At 41.9% G+C, this 26,230-nt stretch overlaps 1 protein-coding gene across 2 annotated transcripts; it reads right to left on the minus strand.

The window, feature by feature from the left end:
• Nucleotides 1–13,288: 13,288 nt before the first annotated feature.
• phf10 (PHD finger protein 10) lies at nt 13,289–26,230 on the minus strand. 2 transcript variants are annotated; one of them, XM_062519577.1, is made up of 12 exons: nt 26,156–26,230; nt 23,604–23,716; nt 23,370–23,500; nt 23,194–23,277; nt 22,150–22,292; nt 21,705–21,845; nt 21,461–21,570; nt 19,816–19,966; nt 19,479–19,622; nt 15,769–15,877; nt 15,202–15,390; nt 13,289–13,626 (listed from the first exon to the last, which is right to left on the minus strand). In XM_062519577.1, the coding sequence occupies exons 1-12, from the start codon at nt 26,222–26,224 to the stop codon at nt 13,532–13,534; spliced, it is 1,479 nt and encodes a 492-aa protein (XP_062375561.1). In that variant the 5' UTR covers nt 26,225–26,230; the 3' UTR covers nt 13,289–13,531. The 2 variants fall into 2 exon arrangements, with proteins under 2 accessions (XP_062375561.1, XP_062375559.1); XM_062519575.1 differs by having other exon boundaries at nt 21,705–21,848.

The following is a 26,230-nucleotide window of genomic DNA, read 5'->3' on the forward strand; positions in this document are numbered from 1 at the left end:
ATCTACAGTAATTTCCTGTGTATTAGCCGCATTGTGTATAAGCCGAAAGACCGTGTTTAATGCAAGTTAAAAGAAACAAAACCATATTAATACCATATTAGTTGCCCTTGTGTATTAACCTCATAGATGAGAATATTTTGCAAAATCAATGTATAAGCCACAGCTCATAGTTGGGAAATTACGGTAAAGCAGAAGGATGTGAAACAGAGGTATCTCATGGATTCTCCTTCAAAAGTTATTGGTCTCTTTTCTCCCTTAGAGAAAGTCACAGTGCAACGCTAACTTTATAGGTGGTAATACATGGTAAACATAGACTGTATATATATGTGCTAAAAATGCATCCTAATTTGCCCTAAGGGATCAGTATAGTCATCAGGTGGATAACAAAAATACTCCCCTATTCTGCATGGTGATACCCCTAGTATTGCATCATTTTGACTGGATTTGTTAATACTTTTTGTACATTTCATTATTATTTTTTTGTCAGTCCTGATTTAGCCTGTTTAGTGGTCTTCTTCCAAGTCTAATAACAAGAAGGCTACACATAGAAATAACAGAGAACAACCCTGAGATTGTGGCGGGTTGGTTGGTGGTGAAGGTATTGGGTATTGGTATTGAAGGTCCCAGACCTGTGATGGGCCGTTAAAACCTGGGAGGCGGGCAGGAGTGCGAGATGTTCCTGTGGCCGCCACCACCATCCTGGTGTGAATGAGCCCCATTCTCACCTCGGGACAACTCCCATACATTCTAATTGCCCACCGAGGACTGTGTCACAAAGGCCCAAGTGGGACTGAGACAGAAATAACATCTCATTCAGAGAGAAAGGTGTATATTTGGGGGAGACGAGGAGGACGATTCCCTTTTTAGTGTTCGGGGTGAAGGGGAATTGTTTCTGCTTCTGAAGTCTAGTCGGGACGTGCAGACTACCTGTCTGAGGACAGTAGGCTTCAGATGAAAGGAACACAACAGTATGATAATGAGCTTGTCATTGGAAACCACAATGTCTGTCTGCACATTTTACTGTTGCCATAAATTATTTTCCATGCAGTACTATTACATTGTGAATTCAGCCATTTCAAAAAAATATTTGAGTGTTCGAGTACAATTTGTATCGCTTCTTACACAAACTCTCTCCACAAACAAGTGTGTGTGGTGGAGAGAGAAAGAGAAAGAATGTCCTCTGTAAAGGAAGCCAAGATGTGTCCCTGATTTTTCTGTCGCTTGGTCAGAGATACCTACTGTATCTGAGATTGCCTGATTGCAGGCTGTTTTTAGACCCAGAGCTTCCAGCTTACCCGTCTTCCATTTCCTCCTCTGATAATGTTGTCACCCCTGTCAGTCACTACAGGGGTTAAGTGGTGGAGATGTTGGCCTTATTATTACCCGTGTACATGCTTGATAACACAGTGACAGTTGACGGCGAGGAGAAAGGTCTCCCTGCCTTGTATTTGGGGGCCTGTTGAGTATCTCTCTGCGCTCCAGCCCAGTGAATGCTCTATCTATTTATGGCAGTTTTTAAGAACTCAGCTACTGGGCAAATCAAAACATCAGGTATAGAATGTATAGAATGTCACATGCATGCCACATTTATACAAAGCATACCATCTGCATGCCTTAAAGCCATTGACCATCATTCATCCAGTTATCATTTCACTGGCAAACCACAATAAACACATACACTTTAAAAAAACATTTGTGTTCTCATTGTTTGATTCACCTTGACTAACAGTGGAATAGATCCCTTTTATTGCACAGCTCTTCATAATGCTGTAGAATGCTCCGTTCACTTTGACTTGAGTAACGGTGGAATACGTGGCCTGGTCCAGGACAGATCTGGCACACCCAGTCCAGATCAGGGAATAGTTCTGTCCCAGGCTTGGCTGTTGTTTAAGGGGTCTGCATTCTGTATTATCCTGCCCAGATTGTCTTAATGCACAGTAGGCCTATGCGCATATGGACGCGATAATGACTTTAATTTTAGCTTTGCTGACACGAATTTGTTGAGTGGCCCTCTATGTGTTTGCTTTGACGTCTTTTGTCCTTTTATTTGGTTTGCAGGCACCAGTTTATCCACCCTCAAATAAAGCCTGCTAACCTTATAAAGTCCACATTTGCATATCCCCCCCCCCCCCCCCCCCCCTCCTACCGTCACTCAATGCATTAACTTGTTTTATTTTGGTGGAACACTGCATGAGAAAAAAAAAAAGCAGCATGGCCTCTTTTGGGCAATCTGATTAAATTATATCTCTTTTCCCACAAGCTGGTGTCTGCCCTGTGTGCTTGGCTCCCCCACCCTTGTGGATGTATGGGAAAGCCATCTTCCACTAGGGGGATGTGTGCATTGTAATCGGGTAATTCAATTTTACACCATAGCAATCAGATGTTAAAGAGACAGAGAGAAAGACAGACCATCAGTGAGACGGAGAGAGAGAGAGAAAGAGAGACAGAGACAGAGACGGAGAGAATGAAACAGAGAGCGAGTGAAAGAGAAATAGACAGGGTTCACTAACCAGCTTTTCATTGCACATGTGTCTTTGCATGTGTCAGGAACATCTTTAGACATCTTTTGAAAACGTGAAGGAGTGGAGTGGAACAAAAGGTCAAGTTTAGGGTTTTGGGGGGAACGCTGACACAACACTCCAGCCTATGCAGCAATGCATTATACGCCACATGCCTCTCACTCTTCTTTAACATGTGGCTGCCAGCAGAGTAGTGAATGACAGTGACAATAGTCAAGTTATGTTTACGTTACATTACATATACGCTATATTTATCAGTGCTTTGATTAAATGATAAAGCACTTTATAAATAAGATGCGTCATTAGTATTGATATATTATTAATGTTCAGAGGATGCATTAAATTAAGCATTACTTGGTAACACATAACATGAATAGTAATACAAATAAAGATGAACATTTGAACATTTTGATTATTTAGACGAGTCATTCTACAGATTTGGTGATATTTAATTAGGCCCCGTACACACGTAGCCGGGTATCTGCTTAACCGAAGGTATTTGTCTACGTTTGGACCTGTCATCCACATGACAACGCATAACCGAATGTTTAAAAAAAACTCCGGGCAAAGTGGAGATCTGCGAATTCTCTGTTTATAAATTGACGTGTAGCCAGAGATAACCGGAGATCTGCGGTTTTGAACGTCAGAATATGCGCCAAAACCACAACAAATCTGCTCTGACGTCAAACGTGCGACCTCTGTTCACTGCAGAAGCATAGATCTGAGTGCCTTGAAACCGCAGATGTTTGGTTATGTGTGGAAGGTTTTCTTCCCCAAAACGAGGTAATGTGGATAAAATTATTTTATAAACGGAGGGGGGGAAATATTCGGTTTTAAAAATACCCGGCTACGTGTGTACATAGCCTTAGTCAGTGTCCCAAGATATACTACTGTTAAAACGTTTCAGAACATTGATCAAAATACACTAAAATTGCTCAACACTGTTATGGGGGAAACTCATAAGAAAGTTTTACTGAAAAGTGTTTTTATAGCTAGGATATCGATATCTAAAATGACTTACTCAATGTGGCACACTGATGGCTGCTAGTATCCAGAATCAGCAGAAAATGTTCAACCCCATCATGATTCAACTCTGTCACATTTGCTCAATGTCAATGGACTGAATGGCTGAACATTGTTCATGTTAAGATGGGAACAAGTATTTTCTATCAAGTACACCCATTAGTTTGTCACATCAAATAAAAAACAGCTTAACATTTCATGTTCATTTTTTCACCTCCTCAATCACAAATGTCACCGAATCAGAATGACACATAAACCTATTGTTTGGCTGGGAAGCGACACAACTATACTTTTCTCTACACAAAGAGTTCCCTTCAGCCAAGTTTCGTCACTGCTGGGGAAAAAGCAGAGAGATGCATAAAAGAGTTTGGTTCAAAAGAGAAAGTTCAACTTTCACCTTAACAGGAATGTAGTGTATTTGCGACTGTTTTGTTGGTTGCTACCCGTCTCTCTGGTAAAGCGCAAACGTTACGGAAAAAAAACCATTACGGAGGTATTTCGAACTCTAGGGTCCGTGAGGAAAAGCAGACAGGGGCACGAGAGTGTCCTTCTACCGCCAAGCTGTGATAATGCAGTAGTCAGGAGAGGCAGGTAGCTGGCCTGTGTTAACATTAACGCTACTCTGTCCTCAGGTGTCGGGCCGTCCTGATAACAGGCAGCACTGAAGTGAGACCTGCCATTAAGACCAGAGAGGGCTGGGCCCCTGCCTCACACCCAAGTGGTGACACATACACACACACACACACACACACACACACACACACACACACACACACACCTCCTGTGCCCCTTTAATGAGCCCATGTGTCAAAATAGAGATGATGAATAGGAAGTGGGCCGTGTAGCCTAGCAGTGTGAGAGCAAAAGGGAGGGGTAGTGTGTGTGTGAGTGTGTGTGTGTGTGTATGTGTGTTTCAGGTGAAGTGGCTTTAGGGGAAAGGGTTAAAAATGAAAGATCAAAGGGTTTCAGCTTTGAAAATGGATGCACCTAACTGCAATCATAGACAGTAGTACTGACACACGCTGAGCTTTTGTACATGATGCAGAACTGATTTGTTTTGGGTAAAACAAATTTATTTATGGTGCCCAATTATTTTATTTGTGAGAGCAACACAAGTTTCATTCTTAATTAAATAAAAGCAACACAAATGTATTTGAGAACATACCAGTGCTGAGAGACACCCTGCATAGGTGACAAGGACAAACTTTAGAATCTCTCACTCCATCTTTAACACTGTCGTCTAGTCACTAACTTGCTCATTATACTTTTGCACCTCTCCGATCTGCTTTGACCAATCTAATGATGGATTAAAACTTCTCGGGACAAATATTTGTTCTCCTTTGATCTTGGAGAATTAGAGACTGTTTGAGGCTCATTAGCTCATATTATCACTGTTATCCAGATCATTATTCTGCGCCGTTAATGTTATATTAAGTAGTGTGATCAAGAGGCAACGTGCAGGTAAATCTAATTGTAGGTGCGCTTTGTGATGGAAGTAAGATAGATAAATAAGTAAATACTAGATTGATTCAACTTCCTATCTTTTCATTTCAAAAATCAATTCTGAGAGCAAAATTAATTTCATTTTTTCATTCATTCATTCATTCATTCATTTTTTTATTTTATTTTATTTTATTTCATACATTAACAAGTAGCTGTGAAAGGCCCCTCTTCATATTTACTAGCATTCTAACCAGGTTTTGTCCTATATATGGTATCCTAAATAATATAGTTTCATGGAAATCAGTCATTTATATGGTTTCATTTGAATGAAACCGCATCATTTTACAGGGTATTACTCACAGAAAATCACAAGCTGTGAGGAGAGGTAAAAATCCACAAAGCCTGTATGCCCAAGACAAGTCCGGGAGAGGATATCCTGGAGAATGGGTTTGGCCTGTCAACCTTTCCTGTCAAAAACAACAATAAAAATTATAAATAACTCATCAAAAGAGTCCTGCTGAACAAAAAAAAAACAGAAAAACAGTAAATTTCCAGACAAGGCGATAAAAAAAGAGGAAAAAGGACCTGGAGTGCCACTGTTTGGGTTTTTTTTTTTCCCACTGTCTCATTCAAAAACGTTAGTCAAGCCTTCATAGAGTGCTGGAGATGAATGAGGAGTCCATAATATGTGGGAAACACCCTGCGTAATGGGACAGCAAAAGATGGATGAGACTTAATGCATTGGCCTTAAGCGCCGCACACTGTTTGACTGTCTGCCGGGCGTGAGTGGGTACCCTGTAATTGAGTTACATGACTGGAGTGCAGTAGAGGTTCACACAGGCCACGCAGGGCTCAGACAGAGTCCTCACCGGGCCTGTTGACCCCTCCTCTCCACAAACAAGAGGGTGACTGGCTGCTGGCAGAGGGGGGGGGGGGGGGTGCAGAAAAAAACAAAAACACGACAAAACAAAAACAACAACAACAGCAGTAGCAGCAGCAACAATAACACTGGAGTGGAAATGAGTGCGAGGACTCCTGGCAAGGAGCTCATAAATCCTCGCTGTGTCCACATAATGTGTTTACTCATCACCTCCACGCGTCGACACGGGTCCGGCGAGAGGCTCTTTCCCAGGCCTGCACGCCTGCGCTGGCTGAGGGCCCCGGAGGCCTGGGCCTGGGCCTGGTCAGTGGCATCGCAACCAGACGCAGCTGGGCCAAGGCGCAAGGCGTCAAGGAATGTGGGCAGGGGACACGCGACAGGTGAGCTGCAAGTTTTCACAGTCACTTTCTTCTACCGCCACAAGCGGCATCTAAGGTGAGAAAACAAACATATTAAAGAGAAGAGATGGCCAGACAGCTGAAAGACTGGGAGTGAGAGTGAGAGAGAGAGGTTGACTTGCTATCCAGATTTTACTTTCGTCTGCTCATTCCCAAATGGTCTTCACACCCACGGCCGGCCATCTTGAGAGAGGCATCATTTGGTACATGCTGGCGGACAGTAACAGAGAGGTGCAACTAAGAAAAAAAGATTCCACCGCTGGTGACAGTCAAGCATCTCCTTGCTCTCTCCTCGCCCTGGGCCGTGGTATTTCATTCGCAGGTTTGGACCGATAGCAGGGCACTCGTGCCTGTCACTTCCTAATCCCCCTCAAGACCTATTTGGCACGGCAGCGCTCGCTGCTTACCAAAGACAGGCTGGCAGCAGCCACCGTTGGGTTCCTGTTCGTGGTCGGTCTCTCCAGATTCCAGCCATAACACACAACCAGGGAAACATGCAGGAAATGCTGTCGTTTAATATCATTTTACTCTGGTAGAGAAAGAGAAAGAAAAGAATGAGAGGAAGGAAGGAAGGGTGGGTGGGAGGAAGACAGACAGACTGAGAAGGAAAGGAATAATGAAAGTGACCAATGCAGATATAGACAAGCAACATTGACGTATACAGAACATACACATACAGTGGCTATAGTAAGTATTCATACCCATGCTAAAGTTGACTAAAAAGAGGAATATAAAATCATCTTTTGAGAATTGATTGTAATGCCTTAATTCAAAAAATGAGTAAAAATCAAACCGCTAAGGACACTAATTTTCTTTGTGATTGAAGAATGTATCATAAATAGATAAATGTTCTTCCTTAAATACAGGGAGCATAAGTAATTGACCCCTATGTTAAATTCCCATAGGAGCAGGAGGATTTTTTATATGTTTTTATTTTTAAAGGCCAGCTATTTCATGGATCCAGGATATTATGCATCCTGATAAAGTTCTCTTGGCCTTTGGAATTAAAACAGCCCCACATCATCACATACCCTTCACCATAGCTAGAGATTGGCATGGTGCTTTTTCCAGTTAGCCTATTAGCCTGTTTGATGCTCATTGAGCTCAATGCAAATCAAACAGGCTAATAGGCTAACTGGAAAAAGCACCATGCCAGTCTCTAGCTATGGTGAAGGGTATGTGATGATGTGGGGCTATTTTAATTCCAAAGGCCAAGGGAACTTTATCAGGATGCATAATATCCTGGATCCATGAAATAGCTGGCCTTTAAAAATAAAAACATATTAAAAATCCTCCTGCTCCTATGGGAATTTAACATAGGGGTCAATTACTTATGCTCCCTGTATTTAAGGAAGAACATTTATCTATTTACGATACATTCTTCAATCACAAAGAAAATTAGTGTCCTTAGCGGTTTGATTTTTACTCATTTTTTGAATTAAGGCATTACAATCAATTCTCAAAAGATGATTTTATATTCCTCTTTTTAGTCAACTTTAGCATGGGTATGAATACTTACTATAGCCACTGTATACAGAAGATGTACATATCCATCTTGTGTACATATTTATGCACGAACAAATAATCAGACGTGGATACAGACACAAGCAAGCAGGACGTGACTAATGTACCATACTGGAAAAGACACGTCCCTGGTGGTCACTGGAGAGCAGACACTACAGACTGCCAAGGACGGCTGGACAGCAGCAATTAAAATTCCTCCAAGAGCCTGCAATTCAAAACACCTATATAGGAACAGTAACATGTTTTTTTTGTTGTTGCATGACTCATTGGAAATCAGTGACCTTTTTAAATATTGTTTCTTGTAAACACACACACACACACACATATAAGAAAAAATAAACAAGAGATGGGTATTTCCCTTACTCATCATTGGCCTGAATGGAGGATGCTCAAGCAATCAATTTCTTGAGCAACAGGCCACCAAGACAGCTAAGGACAAACAATGAAAGTTCGGAAAGAACCAGACTTTGCTGTGCAGCACAGATCCTAAAAGAGGAAACGAGGATATGACCGAATACCTGACATGGGTTCAGAGTTTTCAAGTGGGAGAAAATACCAGAAAATATATATTTTTTATGGTTTTGAGGGCATTGACTCTGTTTAGACGAACCCAGATTGTGCAACATCGTGCTTCTATGTGCCATTTTCCTCCCTGTTTTGCAACAGGAGACTTGAGCGGGACCCTGAGGGCCGAACTCCAGGGCCTTTCCCATCTCGATCACAGACTCTTGTCTATCTGCACTGATTTGCATTCGCACAGCTCACACAGGACACCCTCACCATCGCCACACTCCCCCCCCCCCCTCCCCCACCAGAGAATCCCACGGAACTCCCCTCCACACCCCTTTGCCTCGGCTGCTACATTGTCCAGAGGATATCCATCATTGGGGTGGAAGCGCGGATCGGCCACGGCTCACTTAAAATGCGTCTCGTTCCTTTGCGTTGGCCCCGGCGCGCGGACGCGGCGCGGGTGCGGTGCGGCACGGTGCGGAGCAGGCGCGGCAGACAGTAGCGCACAAAGGACAGGGCCTGGCGGGGGTCATACTGTCCTGGGAAAGTTAAGTTCTCCATTTAAATAAACAAATGACGCAGCCTTCTGCCGGGGCTCTCGGGCTGAATATGCCCCGGTGGCAGATGGCAGCGTCCTCACAGCCACAGGGCCCGGAGAGAGCACTAATCCCCCAGGGGATCAGCCATCTCTGGGTCATCAGTTGCTCACATCAAGCAGAAAGAGGGGAAGAGAGAGTGTGAAGGGGTGAGAGAGAGAGAGAGAGGATCCGTGAGAGAGGAGAGGAATCCTTGTTCCCCTCTTAATCCCCCTCACCTACCCACATACCCCCCACCCAACAGCCCCTGCAAGTTTGGGGTGTGTGTGGGTATTATTAAAAAGAGAGATAGATGGGAGTTAAGCCCTGCAAATCCAGTCTGATTAGCCCCCTGTGTTATGGGTCTAAATTGTCAGGGTGGGGTGGGGCAAATGAATATATGCAGGCCCCGAAACTTCACCAGTTTTCATCAAGTTGGATTTCGCTAACGCCTCTGGTGTTTACCAACACAGAGCAGGATACTCGGAAGCTTGAGAAGAACCTGGGGGCCACGCATCACAACACGGCCTGTGTGTGTGTGTGTGTGTGTGTGTGTGTGTGTGTGTGGGGTCACGTGAAGCTGCGCTTCAGGATGTTGTGATTGTATTGTGCGAGCGGTGTGCAGGCTGGACGGCCGGCCAGCCTCAAGGCTCCGCCATTGTTGCCTTTGCTGATTACTGAGCCGCGAAAGTGCCACGTCGGTCCCACGCAAAGGGCCGTGTGCGCGGCTGTGTTTATGCACATCAGCTGCTGCCCTCCATACAAAAGGCTTCATGTGACTCAGCAGTTGAAGAAGAGACTGCAGTCCCCCCCCCCCCTACACACACACACACACACACACACACACACACACAAACACAAACACACTTACACACACACACACACACACACACACACACACACACACACACACACACACACACAAACACAAACACACACACACCCCATTCTCTCTTTCCCCTCGGCAACCCTCTATTGCTGGAAGACTGGTTCTCACACCTCTCCATCTGGACAGGGTCCTTTCGAGATGTCAATCACAGCAGGGACCCCCATTTTTCAGGCAGTGTTAGGGGCAGCCCCCCTCCCCGGGAGACTTTCTGGGGAGGCCAAAGAAGTGGCAGCTTTTCTCTTTTTTTCCTCCTCTTTTCCTCTCAGCCGCCTCCTGGTCTTGCTTTTCCCTGAGAAGATGGCGAGTGGAGCCCAAAGGCCCTGTTCTCAGGGGAGGTGGCTGCCAGTGCCCCCGAGTCAATTGCGACAAACGCGGCAGTGACATGTTCACAGCATGTGTATGGGTGTTCACAGCACAAGGGATCAGTTCAGATGACTCACAATATACTCACGCGAGTTGCAGTGTTTCTTTCACACACACACACACACACACACACACACACACACACACACACACACAGAGTCATACACACACACACACACACACACACACACACACACACACACACACACACACACACAATCAATATGTTTGAGACAGAAGTGCCTGTAGACATTTCAGACATGTTGTGGTGTACATTCTTGAAAATCTGTGCCATATATTATTATGATAATAGATTATCATTGATTGTAAGTTCTGTTTTTGGAAATCTAACATTTTGAGACCAATAGGTAAAAAGTCAACAATGTCATTTGTTTTCTTTTTGACACTTCCCCAGAAACGTCTGAACTCAAAGAACACACTGAGAATGACTGCCCCCTATCTGTTCAGGAGGGAAATTATGTTGATGGACTTCTACCAGCTCAGGGATGTACTCTGATGAGTGGAAAACCAGTTTAGGCCTACTTCTTTCTTGAAGCAAATTTAGTTTGATTCAGATTTGTTGTAATGACCAATGAGTTCAGTGCCATTTCTCAAAGCTGAAGTTGAAATGATGATGGCCCGCTTACTGACTACAGATGTGTATTTCCATAATGATAAACACACCCTATCAATTCAGAAACAATGGACAACATAAAAAGAGCATTTGTGAACTATTACATTCACCTCAGTAGTACCCCCCCACTACCACCACCAAAAGCAAAACAAACTAAGAATCACTGGGAGAAAACAAGACAGTGACACTTGGTCGCCATCTAGTGGTCAATTAATGACCTCCATGGACAATTGTTCTCTACAGTGGGAGCGACACTCTGGCAAATTACTTTCTCCCACTTAACATAGTGCTTATTTCACTTAATAGTTCTTATTTAGATACATTTCAATGAAAGAGAAGGACTGTGTTCTCTTTCTGTACTTTACAACTAGCTGAGATTGTCCAAAGAGGATGACCAGGAAGGAGCCATGCAAAATCTACCAGTGGTACCACCTCAGGTTTTACCCTCACCTGATCCCTCAGTCTCCTTCGGCCCATACCAACTTGATATCTGTCAGGCGCACAAAGGCAGGTGCACTCCACGCCAGGGCGGTTGGACGGGCAGACAAACTGACACCGTAACTGCCAGCGTTGCGCCAGCCAGCCGCCCGCCTCTGAGCTGGCCCGGGATAAGAGGCCGGGTTGGGCCGGGGTCCCAGAGGTCCTGCCCCAGATCCTCACGCAGGCCCGTGCTGCCCTGGTTAAGCCACTTAGCTGCGCGCTTACAAGCATGCCATTGTGTCCAGGCCCAGGGCTCCCTGCACACAAACACCGGCTGCTGAATGGGGAGGGGGTGGGGGGTGGGGGGTGGGGGGGCGGCTGGCGGCTGCCATTCAGCTACGCGAGCATCGGTGCATGGATCCTCTGCGGCCGCTGTCCAGCACACACACCTATCATGTAACAAGGGAAAGCTGACACACACACACACACTCACACACACACCTACACACTTGTGAAGAGAGACAGACGCACGTATGTCACCTATTGCTTTCACTACACTCGCCAGGTGCCATCTGCCGCATTACCTCACCACAGACAGACAGACAGACAGGGGAAGGTGAGACAGGCCTTAAATGTTCATTTCAAAACAGCTTATAGCACGCTGATAGGAGAATTAGGGCAGACAAGTTTACAGATGTGTTGGCGTGCTAGGCATAAAAGAAGGGAAAAAGACTAAAATGGTGAGAAGGGGGGGAAAAAAACTACAATGGTGAGAGGGGAAAGAGATCAACGGAAAAGGAGACTGAAAGGAGAGCGTAACAGGATATCTCTGATTTGTGGCGGGAGCACGGTCACTCAGTCATGGTGAAGGGCTGCTCGTCTTGCAGGTGACTTGCTCAGGCCAATATAGGCTGCCAGCTGTTAAATATACCAGCTGGAGCTTTGGTGTTTTTCTCTCGCTCTAGCTGTTTATCTTATTATTCCCCCCCCTACACCACCCAAAACACACCATACCTTCCTTTGAAGCATGGCGGGAGCGACATTATGTTTTGGGAATGTTTCTCTTCAGCAGGGACTGGGCAATTGGTCAGGATAGAAGGGAAAATGGATGCTGCCAAGTACACCCAAATTCTTGAGGAAAACCTGCGTCCCTCTGCTAGACAGCTGAAGATGGGTAGGTCATTCACCTTCTAATATGACAATGATCCTAAACACACTGCCAAAAGAGCAAAGCAGTGGCTTAAGGATAGGAAGGTGAATGTCCTTGAGTGGCCAAGTCAGAGCTCTGACTTAAATCCTAAAGAAAATCTGTGGATTGACTTGAAGAGTTAGTCCATTGCCGTTCCCCACAGAATTTGACTGCATTTTAAAAACAATTCAAGGAAGATTTTTCCATTATTTTGATGTTGTACAGCTACATTTGTAAATAAAACTGGAAAAAAATGTTTTGGCTGTAAGACCAAAAAAGTAACTTTTTTAAAAGGGTATAATGACTTTCTATAGCTACTGTACATATCTGATGTGCACTGATTTACAATTCTCAATCTGAACATTAGACAAAGCATAATTCTGGATTCATTTGGCTGACATAGTGTATTTTAATCAAAGGTTTTTAACAGGATATTTTGATTCTATTCATTCCATCCTGAATTTCTCCTTTGAGTGTCTCTCTGTTTTGTGTGTGTGTACTGTACAGTAGGTGTCTAAGACAGGGTTCCCACACTAAACCAATTGTGAAATTCCACGACTTTTCCTGGCACAAAAACCTGAATTTCCATGACTTACTATATAATGAATTGTACAATATACAGACCAATGATTTCAGAGCACCCACGTAGCACTTTAACTTTTTAGAGTGAGAGAGATGAATGAATGAGCACTGAATAAACACAATTGGCCTACTCAAACTAACAGTGAAGCTGTATGCACTAATTCTGCGTGAAATGACAAAATTCAACGATATTCCTTGACATTGCCCCAAAAATGATTTCTTTCTAAAATTCCATGGTATTCCAGAAATTCCATGACCCTTGGGAACCCTGCTCGGAGCTAAGGGTCTACTCCTATTCATCCTAAAAGCAAAGGACTGCAACTGAGAGGAGAAAAGTGATCTGATTATCCAAAACTTTATTTTTTATAAAAGACGGTACCTGACAAACATTGTTTATTTTTAGCTGATACAAAAATGAGGATGTACAGTACACTTAAAACAAGGCATGACACTATTTACAGTACATGATTGTAGCACCTTGAGCAATACGAAAGTCCAGAACAAATATAAACAATTCATTGTATCAAAATATCACCTGAAAATAACATTGGACAGCTTATTCAAAATGCTCTAAATTTTAATTCACTTAGGGGTTGATTTCCCCTTTTTTGGCGTCTTCCCCCCTTTTTTCTTTGGAGTGGAGAATTCCTTGTTGCAGATCTCACAGGCCCAGCAACCTGCAAAACAGAACACAAAAATACCATTGGGTGGATGTTTGCACTTAGTGTAAATACTGTAGTGTTTTTTTAGATGAACCAGACTGTAAGACATCCTGTGTTGGTCAACCACAAAGACCTGTTCATTTTCAGCCAGCCAGTAAATTGCCATTTGGATATTTAGGAACTGCCACATTCCATAATTTTCCACGAGACAACCTGCAACGCAGAGACTCGCATGTGTGTATGTTTCTCACTATGGAATGGACCAAACTGCTCTAAGGTGATTGTTGTTAAACTTTTTTTTTTTTTTTTTTAAAGTTATCTATACCATAAAAAGAGTTTTACTACCATTAAAAAAGATAGCCAGGTTCAAAACTGCTCTGAGGTCAAGTTCAGAGTTAAATGCTTAAGTGTTCCATGTCTTTCATAGACAAGGGACATATTTACACATCTGGTCTGCCAGTATGGTATTTGTGAACCTGTGCTCCACGAGCCATAATGAAACATACCTAGACAAATACTAGTGATACAGGAAGATGGGGCGCAGCACAGGATTGCAAACTCCTAGTGGATGTCAGAAGGCAACGGCAAGTTCCACAGAGTATTATTGTGACAGCTTTGAGACCAGACGTGGTGTTATGTTCGGAGTGTGAGCACATCCTTTTTATTCAGCTAACTATTCTGTTTGAAAATGTGACGAAGGAAGCATTTGAGAGGAAGAGGTCAAAGGATGCAGAACCTTTTTACATAGAGTCAATGTGCAGAACTGGCAGCAGAAGTAAGGGGACGTGGGTGGCAAGCAGTCACAAGACCAGTGGAGATAGGTTGTTTGTTTGGTTATGTTGCCCGTCAGATTATAAATGGCTCCAGCAACGAAAAGGAATGAATGAAGAATTTGTTATTCCATGTATCAAGGGCTTCCATTTTGCCTGGTCACGTTGCTGATTGGATCATAAACGACCTCAGCAACAAAGGGGACTAACCGAAGAATTTGTAGGGATTTGTGGGTGCCTCCATCGAGGGTCGGTCTGTTTATGTTTTGCTTTGTTTGCTCATTTTGTTTTTGTTGCTTAGGTTCTGCGGTTGGGCACTCAGGCTACTGTCAGCGCATGTGCCACTGTGGGAGAAGGACGTAGCGGATCCTGGGTACGAGACGCGGCGCGTTTGCGACTGCCGCCAACCAATTGTCACTGTGTCCTGCATCATGTTGTGTGATGTTAAATAGGCTTGGCTGTTGTTTGGTCACTGTGGGAAATCCCCTACTTACAGGCAAGGAATTTAACACCTCTCCTGTAAATATCTCAAACAAAACCCATACTTGGTTGGAAACAATGTACATACCTTTTTTTTTGCGTACAATGGTTTGAGTACCAAAGGGGGCATTAATAGAGAACAAAAAACAATCATGAAAAGCCAAAAAAAAAGATGATGATTAAATTAAAATGAAATGAAAGTAAAAAAGAGAAGAACAAGAGAGATCACAGAAGTACTAGGACCATTAAAAGGCAATAAAGCAAGGCAGGAAGGTGACGGCCACAAAAGATAAAAGGGTGGGAAGGGGGGAAAAAAGGAGCGTGAAAGCCCGTATTATACCCTTAGGGATAGAGTCCATTCCCACACAGAATGTGTGGAAGCCGCGGTCACACTTGTCGCAGAACATCATCTCCTCCTCGTGGTGGGGCTGCGCACACACAGTGCAGGTCTTGCACTCCATGCACTGCCACGGGTACGTCTTGATCATGGCCACCAGCTCCGCACTCATGTCCAAACACGACGGATGACCTGATGCGTGCACACACACACACACACACACAATCATTCAACCTTACAAAACCACATCACTCTATGGATATATATTATTACATGACTCAATTTATAGGGCCTCGAAACATAATTATGTGGACAGACCGCTATTACACAGGAATTTCATGAGGACCCCCCTGTCATTTTATGAATACAATATTAGTGAGTGTTCATGTTCTTGTGCACACTACATCTTTTTTGCAATTACTATAAAAACAGACTATCAACAGATCACCTTAGAATGCATAGCATAGCAATAACAAATCTATTTTTTTAAAGGTGATTAAATCCTAGATATTGCTCTGACTACTGGATTGTTTATGTTGTCTAAACATAGAGTGTTAGGTGTGCGCTTACCACTGTTCTTGCACTGCGAGCAGTTTATGAGGGCCTCGGCCTTGCCCCTCTTGTTGGACTCCTTACCCTTCTGGCATATGCCACAAAAATCATTGGGAGTGATCTTATGCTGCAAGGGCAGAACAACGCGATAAAAAAACATGGCAACAAAGCCAAGAGCACTTCATGACATGTACTCAAAACTAATTGTTTTCTTTCCTTTCCTTCTTTTTCCAGATTTATTCAGGTCAACCTTGACATGTTCAAGATTCCAGGATAATGTGAAAAGGCTTTGACTGTATGCTATTTCTTAACTTCATTCTAAATATAACACCATCTGGTCACAGCATTTCTGGTGGCATGCAATACACACAGAATCTTGAACACAGCAGAGTGGTGACAGATCTGATCACGATAAACCAAGCTTTGCAGAGACCTTTACAGACAGGAAGAACAATTGTAACACCAAATTCCAAAAGTTCATATTAAACAATAACTATATTAAACTATATTCATTGATATGACATTTGATGGACCTGTGAAAGAGGACACCTAGCAGCAAGGCCACCAGATAAGAATTCTGAACAGTTGTACAGTATGTAAATACTGATACCGAGATTTCACAGCAGTTGTGTTACTACTGCCAGAGATATCTGGTGGCTTTTGATGCTTTATAGACATTATTGATATCACACACCTCTTTTTTCTATACAGGATATCAAATGAATCTGTAAATTCTGAAAATAAAGGTTATTCTGGTTACATACACAGATCAAGATCTACATCCATGCTCTAAAGTGTGTGGATTGTCTCCCATATTCTGACACTAATTTATTTCAAACAAAATATGCATTCAGTACATGCATAATTTGAAAGAAACCCTCCATTGGCCATCTACATTGGTTTCAAACCGTTTTATTTAAATGTGTAACGGTGATGAACTATCCCGATACGGACATAAACTTTCTAACCAAGTCTAAAGACTTACAACTTTGAAGGAATAAACATTTATATCAGAGAGCATGAAAGAAAGAACAAAAGAAAGAAAGAAAGAAAGAAAGAAAGAAAGAAAGAAGAGATTGAACTGAGGAGGAGACACAAAACTGTTGAACATATCGACCGTTATCAGATGTCTAAATAACAGCAGCTTGTTGCTATGGTGCCAGGGTAGGTGCTTAAGGGCCAAACAAACACAGCATCTTCATTGATTCAAAGGGGAAAAGAAATCCTTTTTAAAAATAGTTCTCCCGATCAAGTTGTTCAGCAGGTGTATTATAAAAAAAATGGGAAGGAGACCAAAGACAAAGTACTGACACCATTCTTGATAACTGAGGATCAACAGAAGCTGTATTGGGAGAGGATTTGTATTAGGAGATTTCTAATTTGACAAAACCAGCTCAAAAGCTTGTTATATGATATTGAGTCATAATTGGAAATTGCCTCCGAATATGAACAAAATAAAAATGAATCTATCATGACCAATAGATATTCTGCATGACAAGTGCATGACAACATATGAAATTTAGGAATAAAACAGGGAAGAGGCCATTAAGAATCAGTCAGGCTAACCAACTCCAAAGATGTTTGGAGTGCATGATAAACCAAAAAAAGAGGAATAGAGGAAACAAATGGGGAAAACTGAAGGAAGTTATGAAGTAAAGACTGAACAGGCATATTAAAAAGAGAATATTTTCAACCTAGTCAATTTTTGGATAATAACAGGTCAAACATTTTCGTTTGAGATCAAAGCTATATTAATTGGTGCCATTTTGAGTAAGACTGTATCATGCATTTACAACCAAATAGTGCATCAGTGTCGCCACATCAAAGTAGATAACAAAGTAGCCACTATGCTGCTATGCTACTTTGGAGAAAGTCCCTGCCGACAAACCAAAGTATTCTTATCTTGTAAGTCTAATGAAAGGTTATTAAAAAAAAAAAAAGGACTGTTTGTATAGTCAGTAGATGACCTTAGTCTTCTTCTGGTCACAACAGTCTTTGCAAACTACCGTCAGTAGCTTAAAAAAGGAGAAGAGTTCAGTAGTCGACTTGTATGGACTCTCTCCTTGCAAGAAGGCGGAGACTGGCACAACAACTGGTAATGCACAGTAGCATAGAAGTGTAATATTTGAGCCTAGTCAGTGGCTTAAAGGAGTGATTTAGTTTTTACTTAGCAACATTTCCGCCAAGACTATGCAACATGCCATTTCATTGTAAATGCACATTCTTACTCAAATGACACCGACATGACAACGTTTTGGTCCCAAACGAAACTGTAGACCTCCTAGAGAGGTAAAATAGATCCAAGGTCTAAAAACACTGAACTTCTGCTTTAAAACATGGCCTGTTGTAATATTTCACCTCTCTATATTCTTCAGGAATGAGCTTTTTTGAAAGCAAATCAAAAATAGATTCTTTGGGATGAGAAGGGTTCAGAGGATGTAGAGGCATTCTAGGAAAACTGAAAGGTTGGAAAAGAAAAGTGCAGAGTGCAAACCAACTTACGACCACCCAGTTTACCTTTGGCACCCTGCTGCTATTAACATTATGAAAACCATAAAAAAAAAAATCAATGTAACATGAAATTGAAAGCCTTTTTAAGCTTTTAAATAGGTCAAAAAATATTTGTTTACTTTTTCTTGTTGATGCTGAACTACTGTTTTTTTTAGTTTGCTAGTAAACGTTAGAGCTAGTGTTATTGCTTTTAGGTGCTTTCTGTTATCAAGATTGCCATAAAGTAGATCTTCAACTTCAAAATGAAAAACAAAAATTACACATATCGGAAGCTATCAGGCCAACCCAAAAATAAAAAATGGTTATATCAAGCAAGGCATCCTACACAGTTGATAGTATGAAATCACTGTCTTCATACACTCAAGTTCTATTCAATATCTAAAAAATACAATGTCAAACAATACTCATACTGCATCAAAAACATAATATGTGTATGTTCATATTTCAAAACATACGGCAGTGATGTTGAAAGCATGACTTTCAAAAACTTGTATCATCTACTTAGTGCTTTTATAAAATTCTGTAGCTTATAAATCCTATTTTTGAAGGGTAAAAGAAGGTAAAAGGTGAATGGTTCTAGCAGCCACACACGTCTGCTTCTTTGCCATTAGGTTCAATAGGCAAGAGAGCAGCATAGAGGTATTTAAGGACATTCAAATTAAAGTTATGTAACAAAATTAATAATAATAAACAAGACAAACATTTAAAAAAACAAACAAACAAAAAAAAACATTTACAGTTGAGGGCTACGTAACTGTAAAAATAAAAAAAAAGTGCCTCAAAGAAACTTCCTCAACTTCCACGCCCCCCAAAAAGCCTCTGTAGCCAGAAGGGTTGAGAGGAAACGATTATTGCTCCACACCTCTATGCTGGGTGTAAGGATCTGCTCCATCGGATTGGAGAGTGCGGAGGGAAGGCTGACTGTCAAAAGGGGGGGAAGGCAAGTTCCACTGGTGATCAAAAGAGTCACAGCAGGAGCTACAGTCCTCTGGAGGAGTGCGAGTGTGTATATGTGCGTGTGTGTGTGTGAGAGAAACGCAACATCAGAAGTTCTAACTCGGACTGCAAAAAAAAAAAAAAAAGTGATTTCTCCGCTGAAGAGGGGTGTGTTGGAGGGTTAGAAGAGGATGGGGAAGGGTGCTGGAGGAGAAAAGTGCTGTCGAGGGGAAAAAAAAGTTGTATCAAAAAAAAGAAGATCAGGGGCTTTTTTCTTCTACCTTGTACCCGGACAGGGATTTGTGTTGATGGGTGCGCGGGGTGCTGTCTTTGCCCTGGGTAGATGTGCGATCCTTGGCTTTGCCTTTGGACGGGACTCCACCATCCTGGCTGTCTCCATCAGACGTGTTTCCCGATGAACTGTCCTGTAAAGACAAGTTCAACTATTTGGTTAAAGAAAGGAAGAGACATTTTCTTATATCTTTTGACCTTAAAGTCAATGTGGAATGCCTCCGTAGGAACGCTGACTTTTACTTTAAAGAGAGGTGCACACACACACACACACACACACACACACACACACACACACACGCACACACACAAAGATTAGCTTCTTACTGATGAGCCTTTGTTTTTCTTGCCGTCTCCTTTTTCTCCATCTGCGTCATCGGAGTCTCCATCGCTGTCAAGTGCTGGAAGCTCTGGATCCAGAGGAGGCTCATACAAAGCAGTGTTCAGGGGCAGATAGCGTAACTCGTTGGGAGAGTACCTGTATAGGTTAAAGCAAAGGTCCTTCATTACTGACAAGATAGAGCAACATAATGCATCTCTATGGAAGCAAAATTCGAACAGTTCCTGTCTGCTTAAAGGGATAATCCGGAGTGAAATGCACTTTAGATCAATTTTTCGGACTATTGGGAGTACATACGTTGAGTTGACACCAAAATCATGTCATTCGGATGTATTTTGAGAAAGTTCGAGCTCACCGTTTTTAGCCAAAACTCGTTAGCCTGGAGGTGACTCGGGCATGTCATTTCGCCGCTACAAAACGCTATTTTTATACCTCTTCTACTGTTCCAAACAACACTACACTTACGTGGTAGTGAGTAGAGGGTCCATAAAGCCAAACCGAAGTATCCCCACGTCTTTATGTGGTTGGATAGAGAGTCCAGAATGAATTTAATCGAGTCAGTACCTTTCCGGAAATGTCGCTGTTGCAGCTAGCAACGTTTTCACAACACTTTACTAACATTTCCGGAAAGGTACGGACTCGATTAAATTCATTCTGGACTCTCTATCCGACCACATAAAGACGTGCGGATACTTCGGTTTGGCTTTAGGGAACCTCTACTCACTACCACGTAAGTGTAGTGTTGTTTGGAACAGTAGAAGAGGTATAAAAATAGCGTTTTGTAGCGGCGAAAGGACACGCCCCGGTCACTTCCAGGCTAACGAGTTTTGGCTAAAAACGGTGAGCGCGAACTTTCTCAAAATACATCCGAATGACATGATTTTGGTGTCAACTCAACGTATGTACTCCCAATAGTCCGAAAAATTGATCTAAAGTGCATTTCACTCCGGATTATCCCTTTAAAGAGGCGTGCCGCAAAGACGTCATAGTGGGATATCAATCTCTGTCAGATTGGCAAGCAGTTCAGTTCGAATGTAACGGAGGTCTGCTTAAATGGGGATTTAGCCCCCCTCCCCTTTGCGAAGACAGAACGCGGAGGTGATCGAACGTTTGCGCCTCTCGCTCCGCTTTAACCCTCTCTGGTTAAAGGATGATATTTGCATTGTACTTGTGCAATTTCTTTCATCTATTACACTCATCTATTTGATAGATGCTTTTATCCTGAGCAACATACAAAGTAAGTGAGAAATGACAATCAAAATGTAGTCATTTAGGAGACATGATATTTCTAATACCTGATCCATTTTTTTTTCACAACATGAGAAATGCGTTCCCAAATCTGATTTGTGATGAAACAAAGGTGCTGATTCATAACAACTTACAAAATGAATGAATTAATGACTCAAATGATTGCAATTATGACTGTAATTACTTGTAATTACAAGGTATTGTTTCAAATGTATTCAAAATACTTTAATGTTGACTCTTTTGTTTTATATACAGTATATATATATATATATATATATATATTTCAAACGTTTTAATCACCATGAACTTGTCGTTCCTCTAATTCTGAGTGATCAGAAACATTTCTGTTAACTGTGTTAATTTCACTTCAGTTGGTTGACATACCTTTTAAAGTAGTCCTGAAACTGCCCAGGTATTAGAGCCACAGGGTATGGTCCCGTCTTTGTCTGCTCTGGGGGTAATATTTTATATTTGCCCTGAGGAACCTGGATTATCTGTAAAACAGCGGGTTTTGAAGTGAAGAATACTTTATGTAAACAACCCACATCAACTCAACAATTGACAAAAATAGAACGCACCATGACATGCTATGGATGCTAACATCCTCTCAATGATGACTTCATCTTACATGTGTCTGAAGGTCGAAGTACGCTCGTCTCTCCTCCATACGCTCTCTGTTGAAGTTGCTGTTGAACTCGGCAGCTTTCTTGGCAGCTTTCTTGATGTACTCTGGCACTTTGCTTGCCTCCACTTTCTGTGGTGTTTGTTGCTGCTGGCAAAAGGTTATATTTTTACACAAGGGAGATGTTAAAAAAAAAGTCTGACTACCAGGTGCCTGTCTGCAGGCCTATATTTTGATTGTAGCATACAGGAAAGTTTTATTCGACAGAATAGACAGCAACATGCATACATTTCAGATACATAATGAAATACAGCACTTTAATGATATGTTTTGTTGTTAGTTTAAAAAAAAAATTGAGATTCGATAACTTAGCATAGCTTTGATTGGCTAAAGTGAAGAAGGACAAGCAGAAGAGGCTGAACAATACAAAAGAGAGAGATGCTTAACTCACTGCACTTTGAGTACTGACGGAGTACTCTTTTGCTATCCTCTGTCGCTCCCGTTCCTGGAGAATGACTGAATACTCCGCATGTTTGGCTGGATATTCCTTTATCATTAGGTCTATCACTTCATCACTTCGCAGAGCAGTGAGACCTATGAATAAATAAAAAAATGCAGTTGGTATGTACTGTATGTGTATATATATGCACTGAAATTGATATGAAAATAAATAAAGTGTGAAGCTGCAACAAACAGGCATTCAACATAACAAGAACTAACAACCCAATTGATCAGGCAGCACTTGTGATACAGTTCTTCATTGCATTACTATTACTTTGTTGTGATAATGGTTATTGTTGTAAGTCACTTTGGACAAAGGCGACAGCCAAGCAACATAACCACAACTAAAGTGCATTTTTAGGAAATTGCTAAAAACAGCAGAAGAGATGCCTTTGGCAGTTGGAAAAGGGCGTAAAAAAACAGGGGAATAATTGTGAACATGCATTGGTTTTCATTGATTATTCACGTTGATTGATTAATTCATTGTCAATGAAATCAGATGTCTGTTACATGTGAGTAATTAGCCCAAGGAAGTCGCGAGTTATGATTAGTGATTTAAGAATAGCTAAGGAACGTTGCTGGACTTCACACAAAGCAAAGTCCGTAATATCTCACTTAAAGAGGAACTATGCAGGTTTGGCAATTTCTTCGCTGTTTTCTCGTTTTACGCTTGCATGTTTCTCTGCAGAGCTTCCCCTAAAGCTTTAGCAAGTATATTTTACAACACTTCTCAATCGGTCAGTCTGCCTTTTCGTGAGCATGATTGCGAGACTGCGAAACTTTCGGTTTGTCAGCACCGACCCGGTGGTACAAACTTGGAAACGTGTTTTTCCGGCTCACAGGCGCTAGAGGAAGCGAGACAGCCATCATTCAACCTAAAATAAGTCAAATAACCATTCCAATGACTCCGAAGCTGATCAGTTAAGGCAAATTAATCTAACTTGCATAGTTCACACAGACAGACAGACCTCACCAAAAACAGAAACAAACTTACCTAGAGTACACTGTGTTTCTGTGATGACATTTTGTTCCCTCAAGTACAGCTTCTCCTTGTGAGAAAGGTCCCTCCTCTCCAAGTCTTTGAGAAGCAAAACACACAGTTTCTTCTTCTGCTTTTGCAAATTGATTATGTGTAGTTATTTGTGCTCTAGTAGGAAGATACAGGCCTACCTGGATATTTACGTTTAAATGAGGTCACACCAAGGTACTCGCTAACTTGCTCTTGTAACATATAGTACTCTCCTGTGTCATCTGGTGGCCATTTGTATTCTGTTAGGTTTTCCGCAGGAAAATAAGTGGGTCTGTTGGGGATGAAATGTTATTGGAGATAACTGTTGCAAAGGAAGTTTACCAGCAATGAGTCAACATAATAGCATTGAATGGTAATAAATGTGTTAAAATTACCCAAGCTCTTGACTAGATGTGTCACAACTCCTAGAGCTATCCCCGGAGCCCATGCGGCGTCTTTTAGGGGCTTGGCTGCCATCATTAGAGTTCTCCTCTGTGAAGTTGTCATCCTAAAAGGCAAGCAGGCAACAGTAAATAATGATTCTAATCTTAGAAGGGAGCTGATAAAGAATGGCATAACATTGTCATTAAACTCAATTACAATCAACAACTCTTCTAAGTTAATTTTATACACTGTCTAGCCAAAGAAGTGGCACATTCAAATATTTTGTTGGACAAGCTTTGATTACAGCTCCCATTTGCCATGCCATTGTTCTGACAACCTTAGTTACTAAATATAACAACACTAGTGGCATTCATTTTTCATCAATATCTTGTATGGATAACAACAAGAAAGGCTTTCAATAGGTTTGAGGTCAGGTTGGTCAATGTGTCTGTGAAAATGATCCCTTATGCTGCCTAAACCACTTTCGTATGGTTTACCATTTCATATGCAGAGATTATGCATTTCATATATGCAGACTCATCTGACTGCATTTGACAACCACAGTACATTGCTGAGTCTAGACCTGACCAAGTGAGTCAACGTCAGATCATAAAACTGCCTCCAGGAGCTTACACAGTGGGTACTATGTATGAGGGGTGCATGTGTGCCAAAAACAGTTTAGACTTGCCTAACTTTTTAGCCCCTATATGTCTTTCTTATCCATTTTTAACTTTTTACTTAGAGGCATAAGGACTTCAAAGGAGGGGCAGCTCAACGCTGTGCACCTGCCTTCATACCATGACATTCCCATCACTTTGGAACACTCTGGAGTCATCACATGAGCTTTGACCACTGCTCAAGTCCCAAGCTAATGACATCTTTCATCCCAATTAGTCTCACTAAGAAGTGTTTTTCTTATGATCACATAGCTGTTAAAAGTTCCCATGAGTTCTCTTGAGAGTTAAAGACATCCATCATGCGTAGTACAGTAGCACTACACCAGCGGTGGCCAACCCGCGGCTCGCGAGCCACATGCGGCTCTTTGCCTCCTCTCGTGCGGCTCGCGGCTGCTCAACTGATGTTCTGACTTCTCCTCGGACCTAAACGTTTTCCTTTTGAAATAGCCTTTATTTCCGGTAAATAAAAACTAATTTCAGAATTTGATAGTAGCCTATTGCCAAAAGTAATTTAATAGTTAACAATAATCATTTTACCGTCATGATATGGATAGGAATTGGCCAAAACGAAGCAGACGTGTTTATTCTTCAGCCAGGTTTAATGCTACTGTTGCAATCAGGAATACCCTGAAGCTAATCGTAAGTAGAAGGAACACGTGCCATTGAAAAGGACCATTTATCGTTTTGTAGCATAACCCCTCTGGTTAATATATCAAAGTACGGTAATCAAAACAAAAGCACTCTGAGATCGCGAACCTCCGCCTCGCGCATCCTGCTTAACATCTCGCGCCTCCGCTTAACATCTTGCTTAACAAACAGACAAACCCCGATGAAAACATAACCTCATTTGCGGAGGTGATATGTTTCTAGCCTACACATTCGTTTGGTACTTGGTATGCCACTGATTCATAAAGCTTCAAACCTGAACATTTCCTACATACTTTTGCAATAGGCTGGTAATGGCTATAGACGTCAGTCACTCGTTTTCTTTTTGTTTATTTTAAGTTAACTGAACACTTGACATTGATTGCATTATCAGGTGTTGGAGCATTGCTCATGCCAATAAGTCATTCAGTGAGGGGGGATTTGATGTGTGTCTGATCTTTTTTCATTTTCCAATGATCATTTATCAATGATCATTGAGCATCTGCCAAATGTCTTACTTTAAATGAAAAACAAAGGAGCTATAACTGTAGGCCTAATGTTATGCTGTTGTAGTATGGACGCCTTTTTTGTTGTGCGGCTCTTTTGACTTTTGTAGATTTTTTTTTGGCTCTTCATGCTAGACTGGTTGGCCACCCCTGCACTACACTGCCCACTGTGCAGACCTCTGGAGGCACTGATCTGGGGTTCGGGAAATATCGAACGTTAACAGCATTTAAATCAAACACACAGATCATTCATGCCGGTTGCCTGATAGCGTTAGGTGAAGTCAACATCAAATACATTACCATTACACATATAACATATAACATATAACAATACAATGTGAAACGTAACGTTACTAGCTTTGCTCATAAGCAGAATGCAGGTTCATTATGCTGTAATGTTGATAATAATGGCATGTCCCTTCAGCATAAACTTTTCTCTTACTACATCAAAGTGATATGGTGTCTCTCTAATGGGATAACGTTAATCATTCCTTAGGTGATTCAAACAGCATATTTGCCATAAACGAGAGTATTATGCTATCTCAGCAGCCTAGCCAAATGTTATGGTCGAAAGCTAACGACGTCGTGATCAACGGCTAAACTAGGATGAATGAAACAAAGGCGGGATGATCCATCAACAAACACAGAAAAAAATAATTATATTCGAATGTAATCTCAGTAACGTTAATGTTTAGACTGTTAAAGATGATTTCACAATTGCGTGTGAATTTATACCTTTAAAGATTGCGTTCCAGGTGTCGCAGGACCACTGTCGCACTGTCTCGGTGAGAGTACAGTTGCCATTTTGGT

The sequence above is a fragment of the Sardina pilchardus genome, chromosome 18, assembly GCF_963854185.1.
Source record: "Sardina pilchardus chromosome 18, fSarPil1.1, whole genome shotgun sequence".
Classification (NCBI taxonomy): domain Eukaryota; kingdom Metazoa; phylum Chordata; class Actinopteri; order Clupeiformes; family Clupeidae; genus Sardina; species Sardina pilchardus.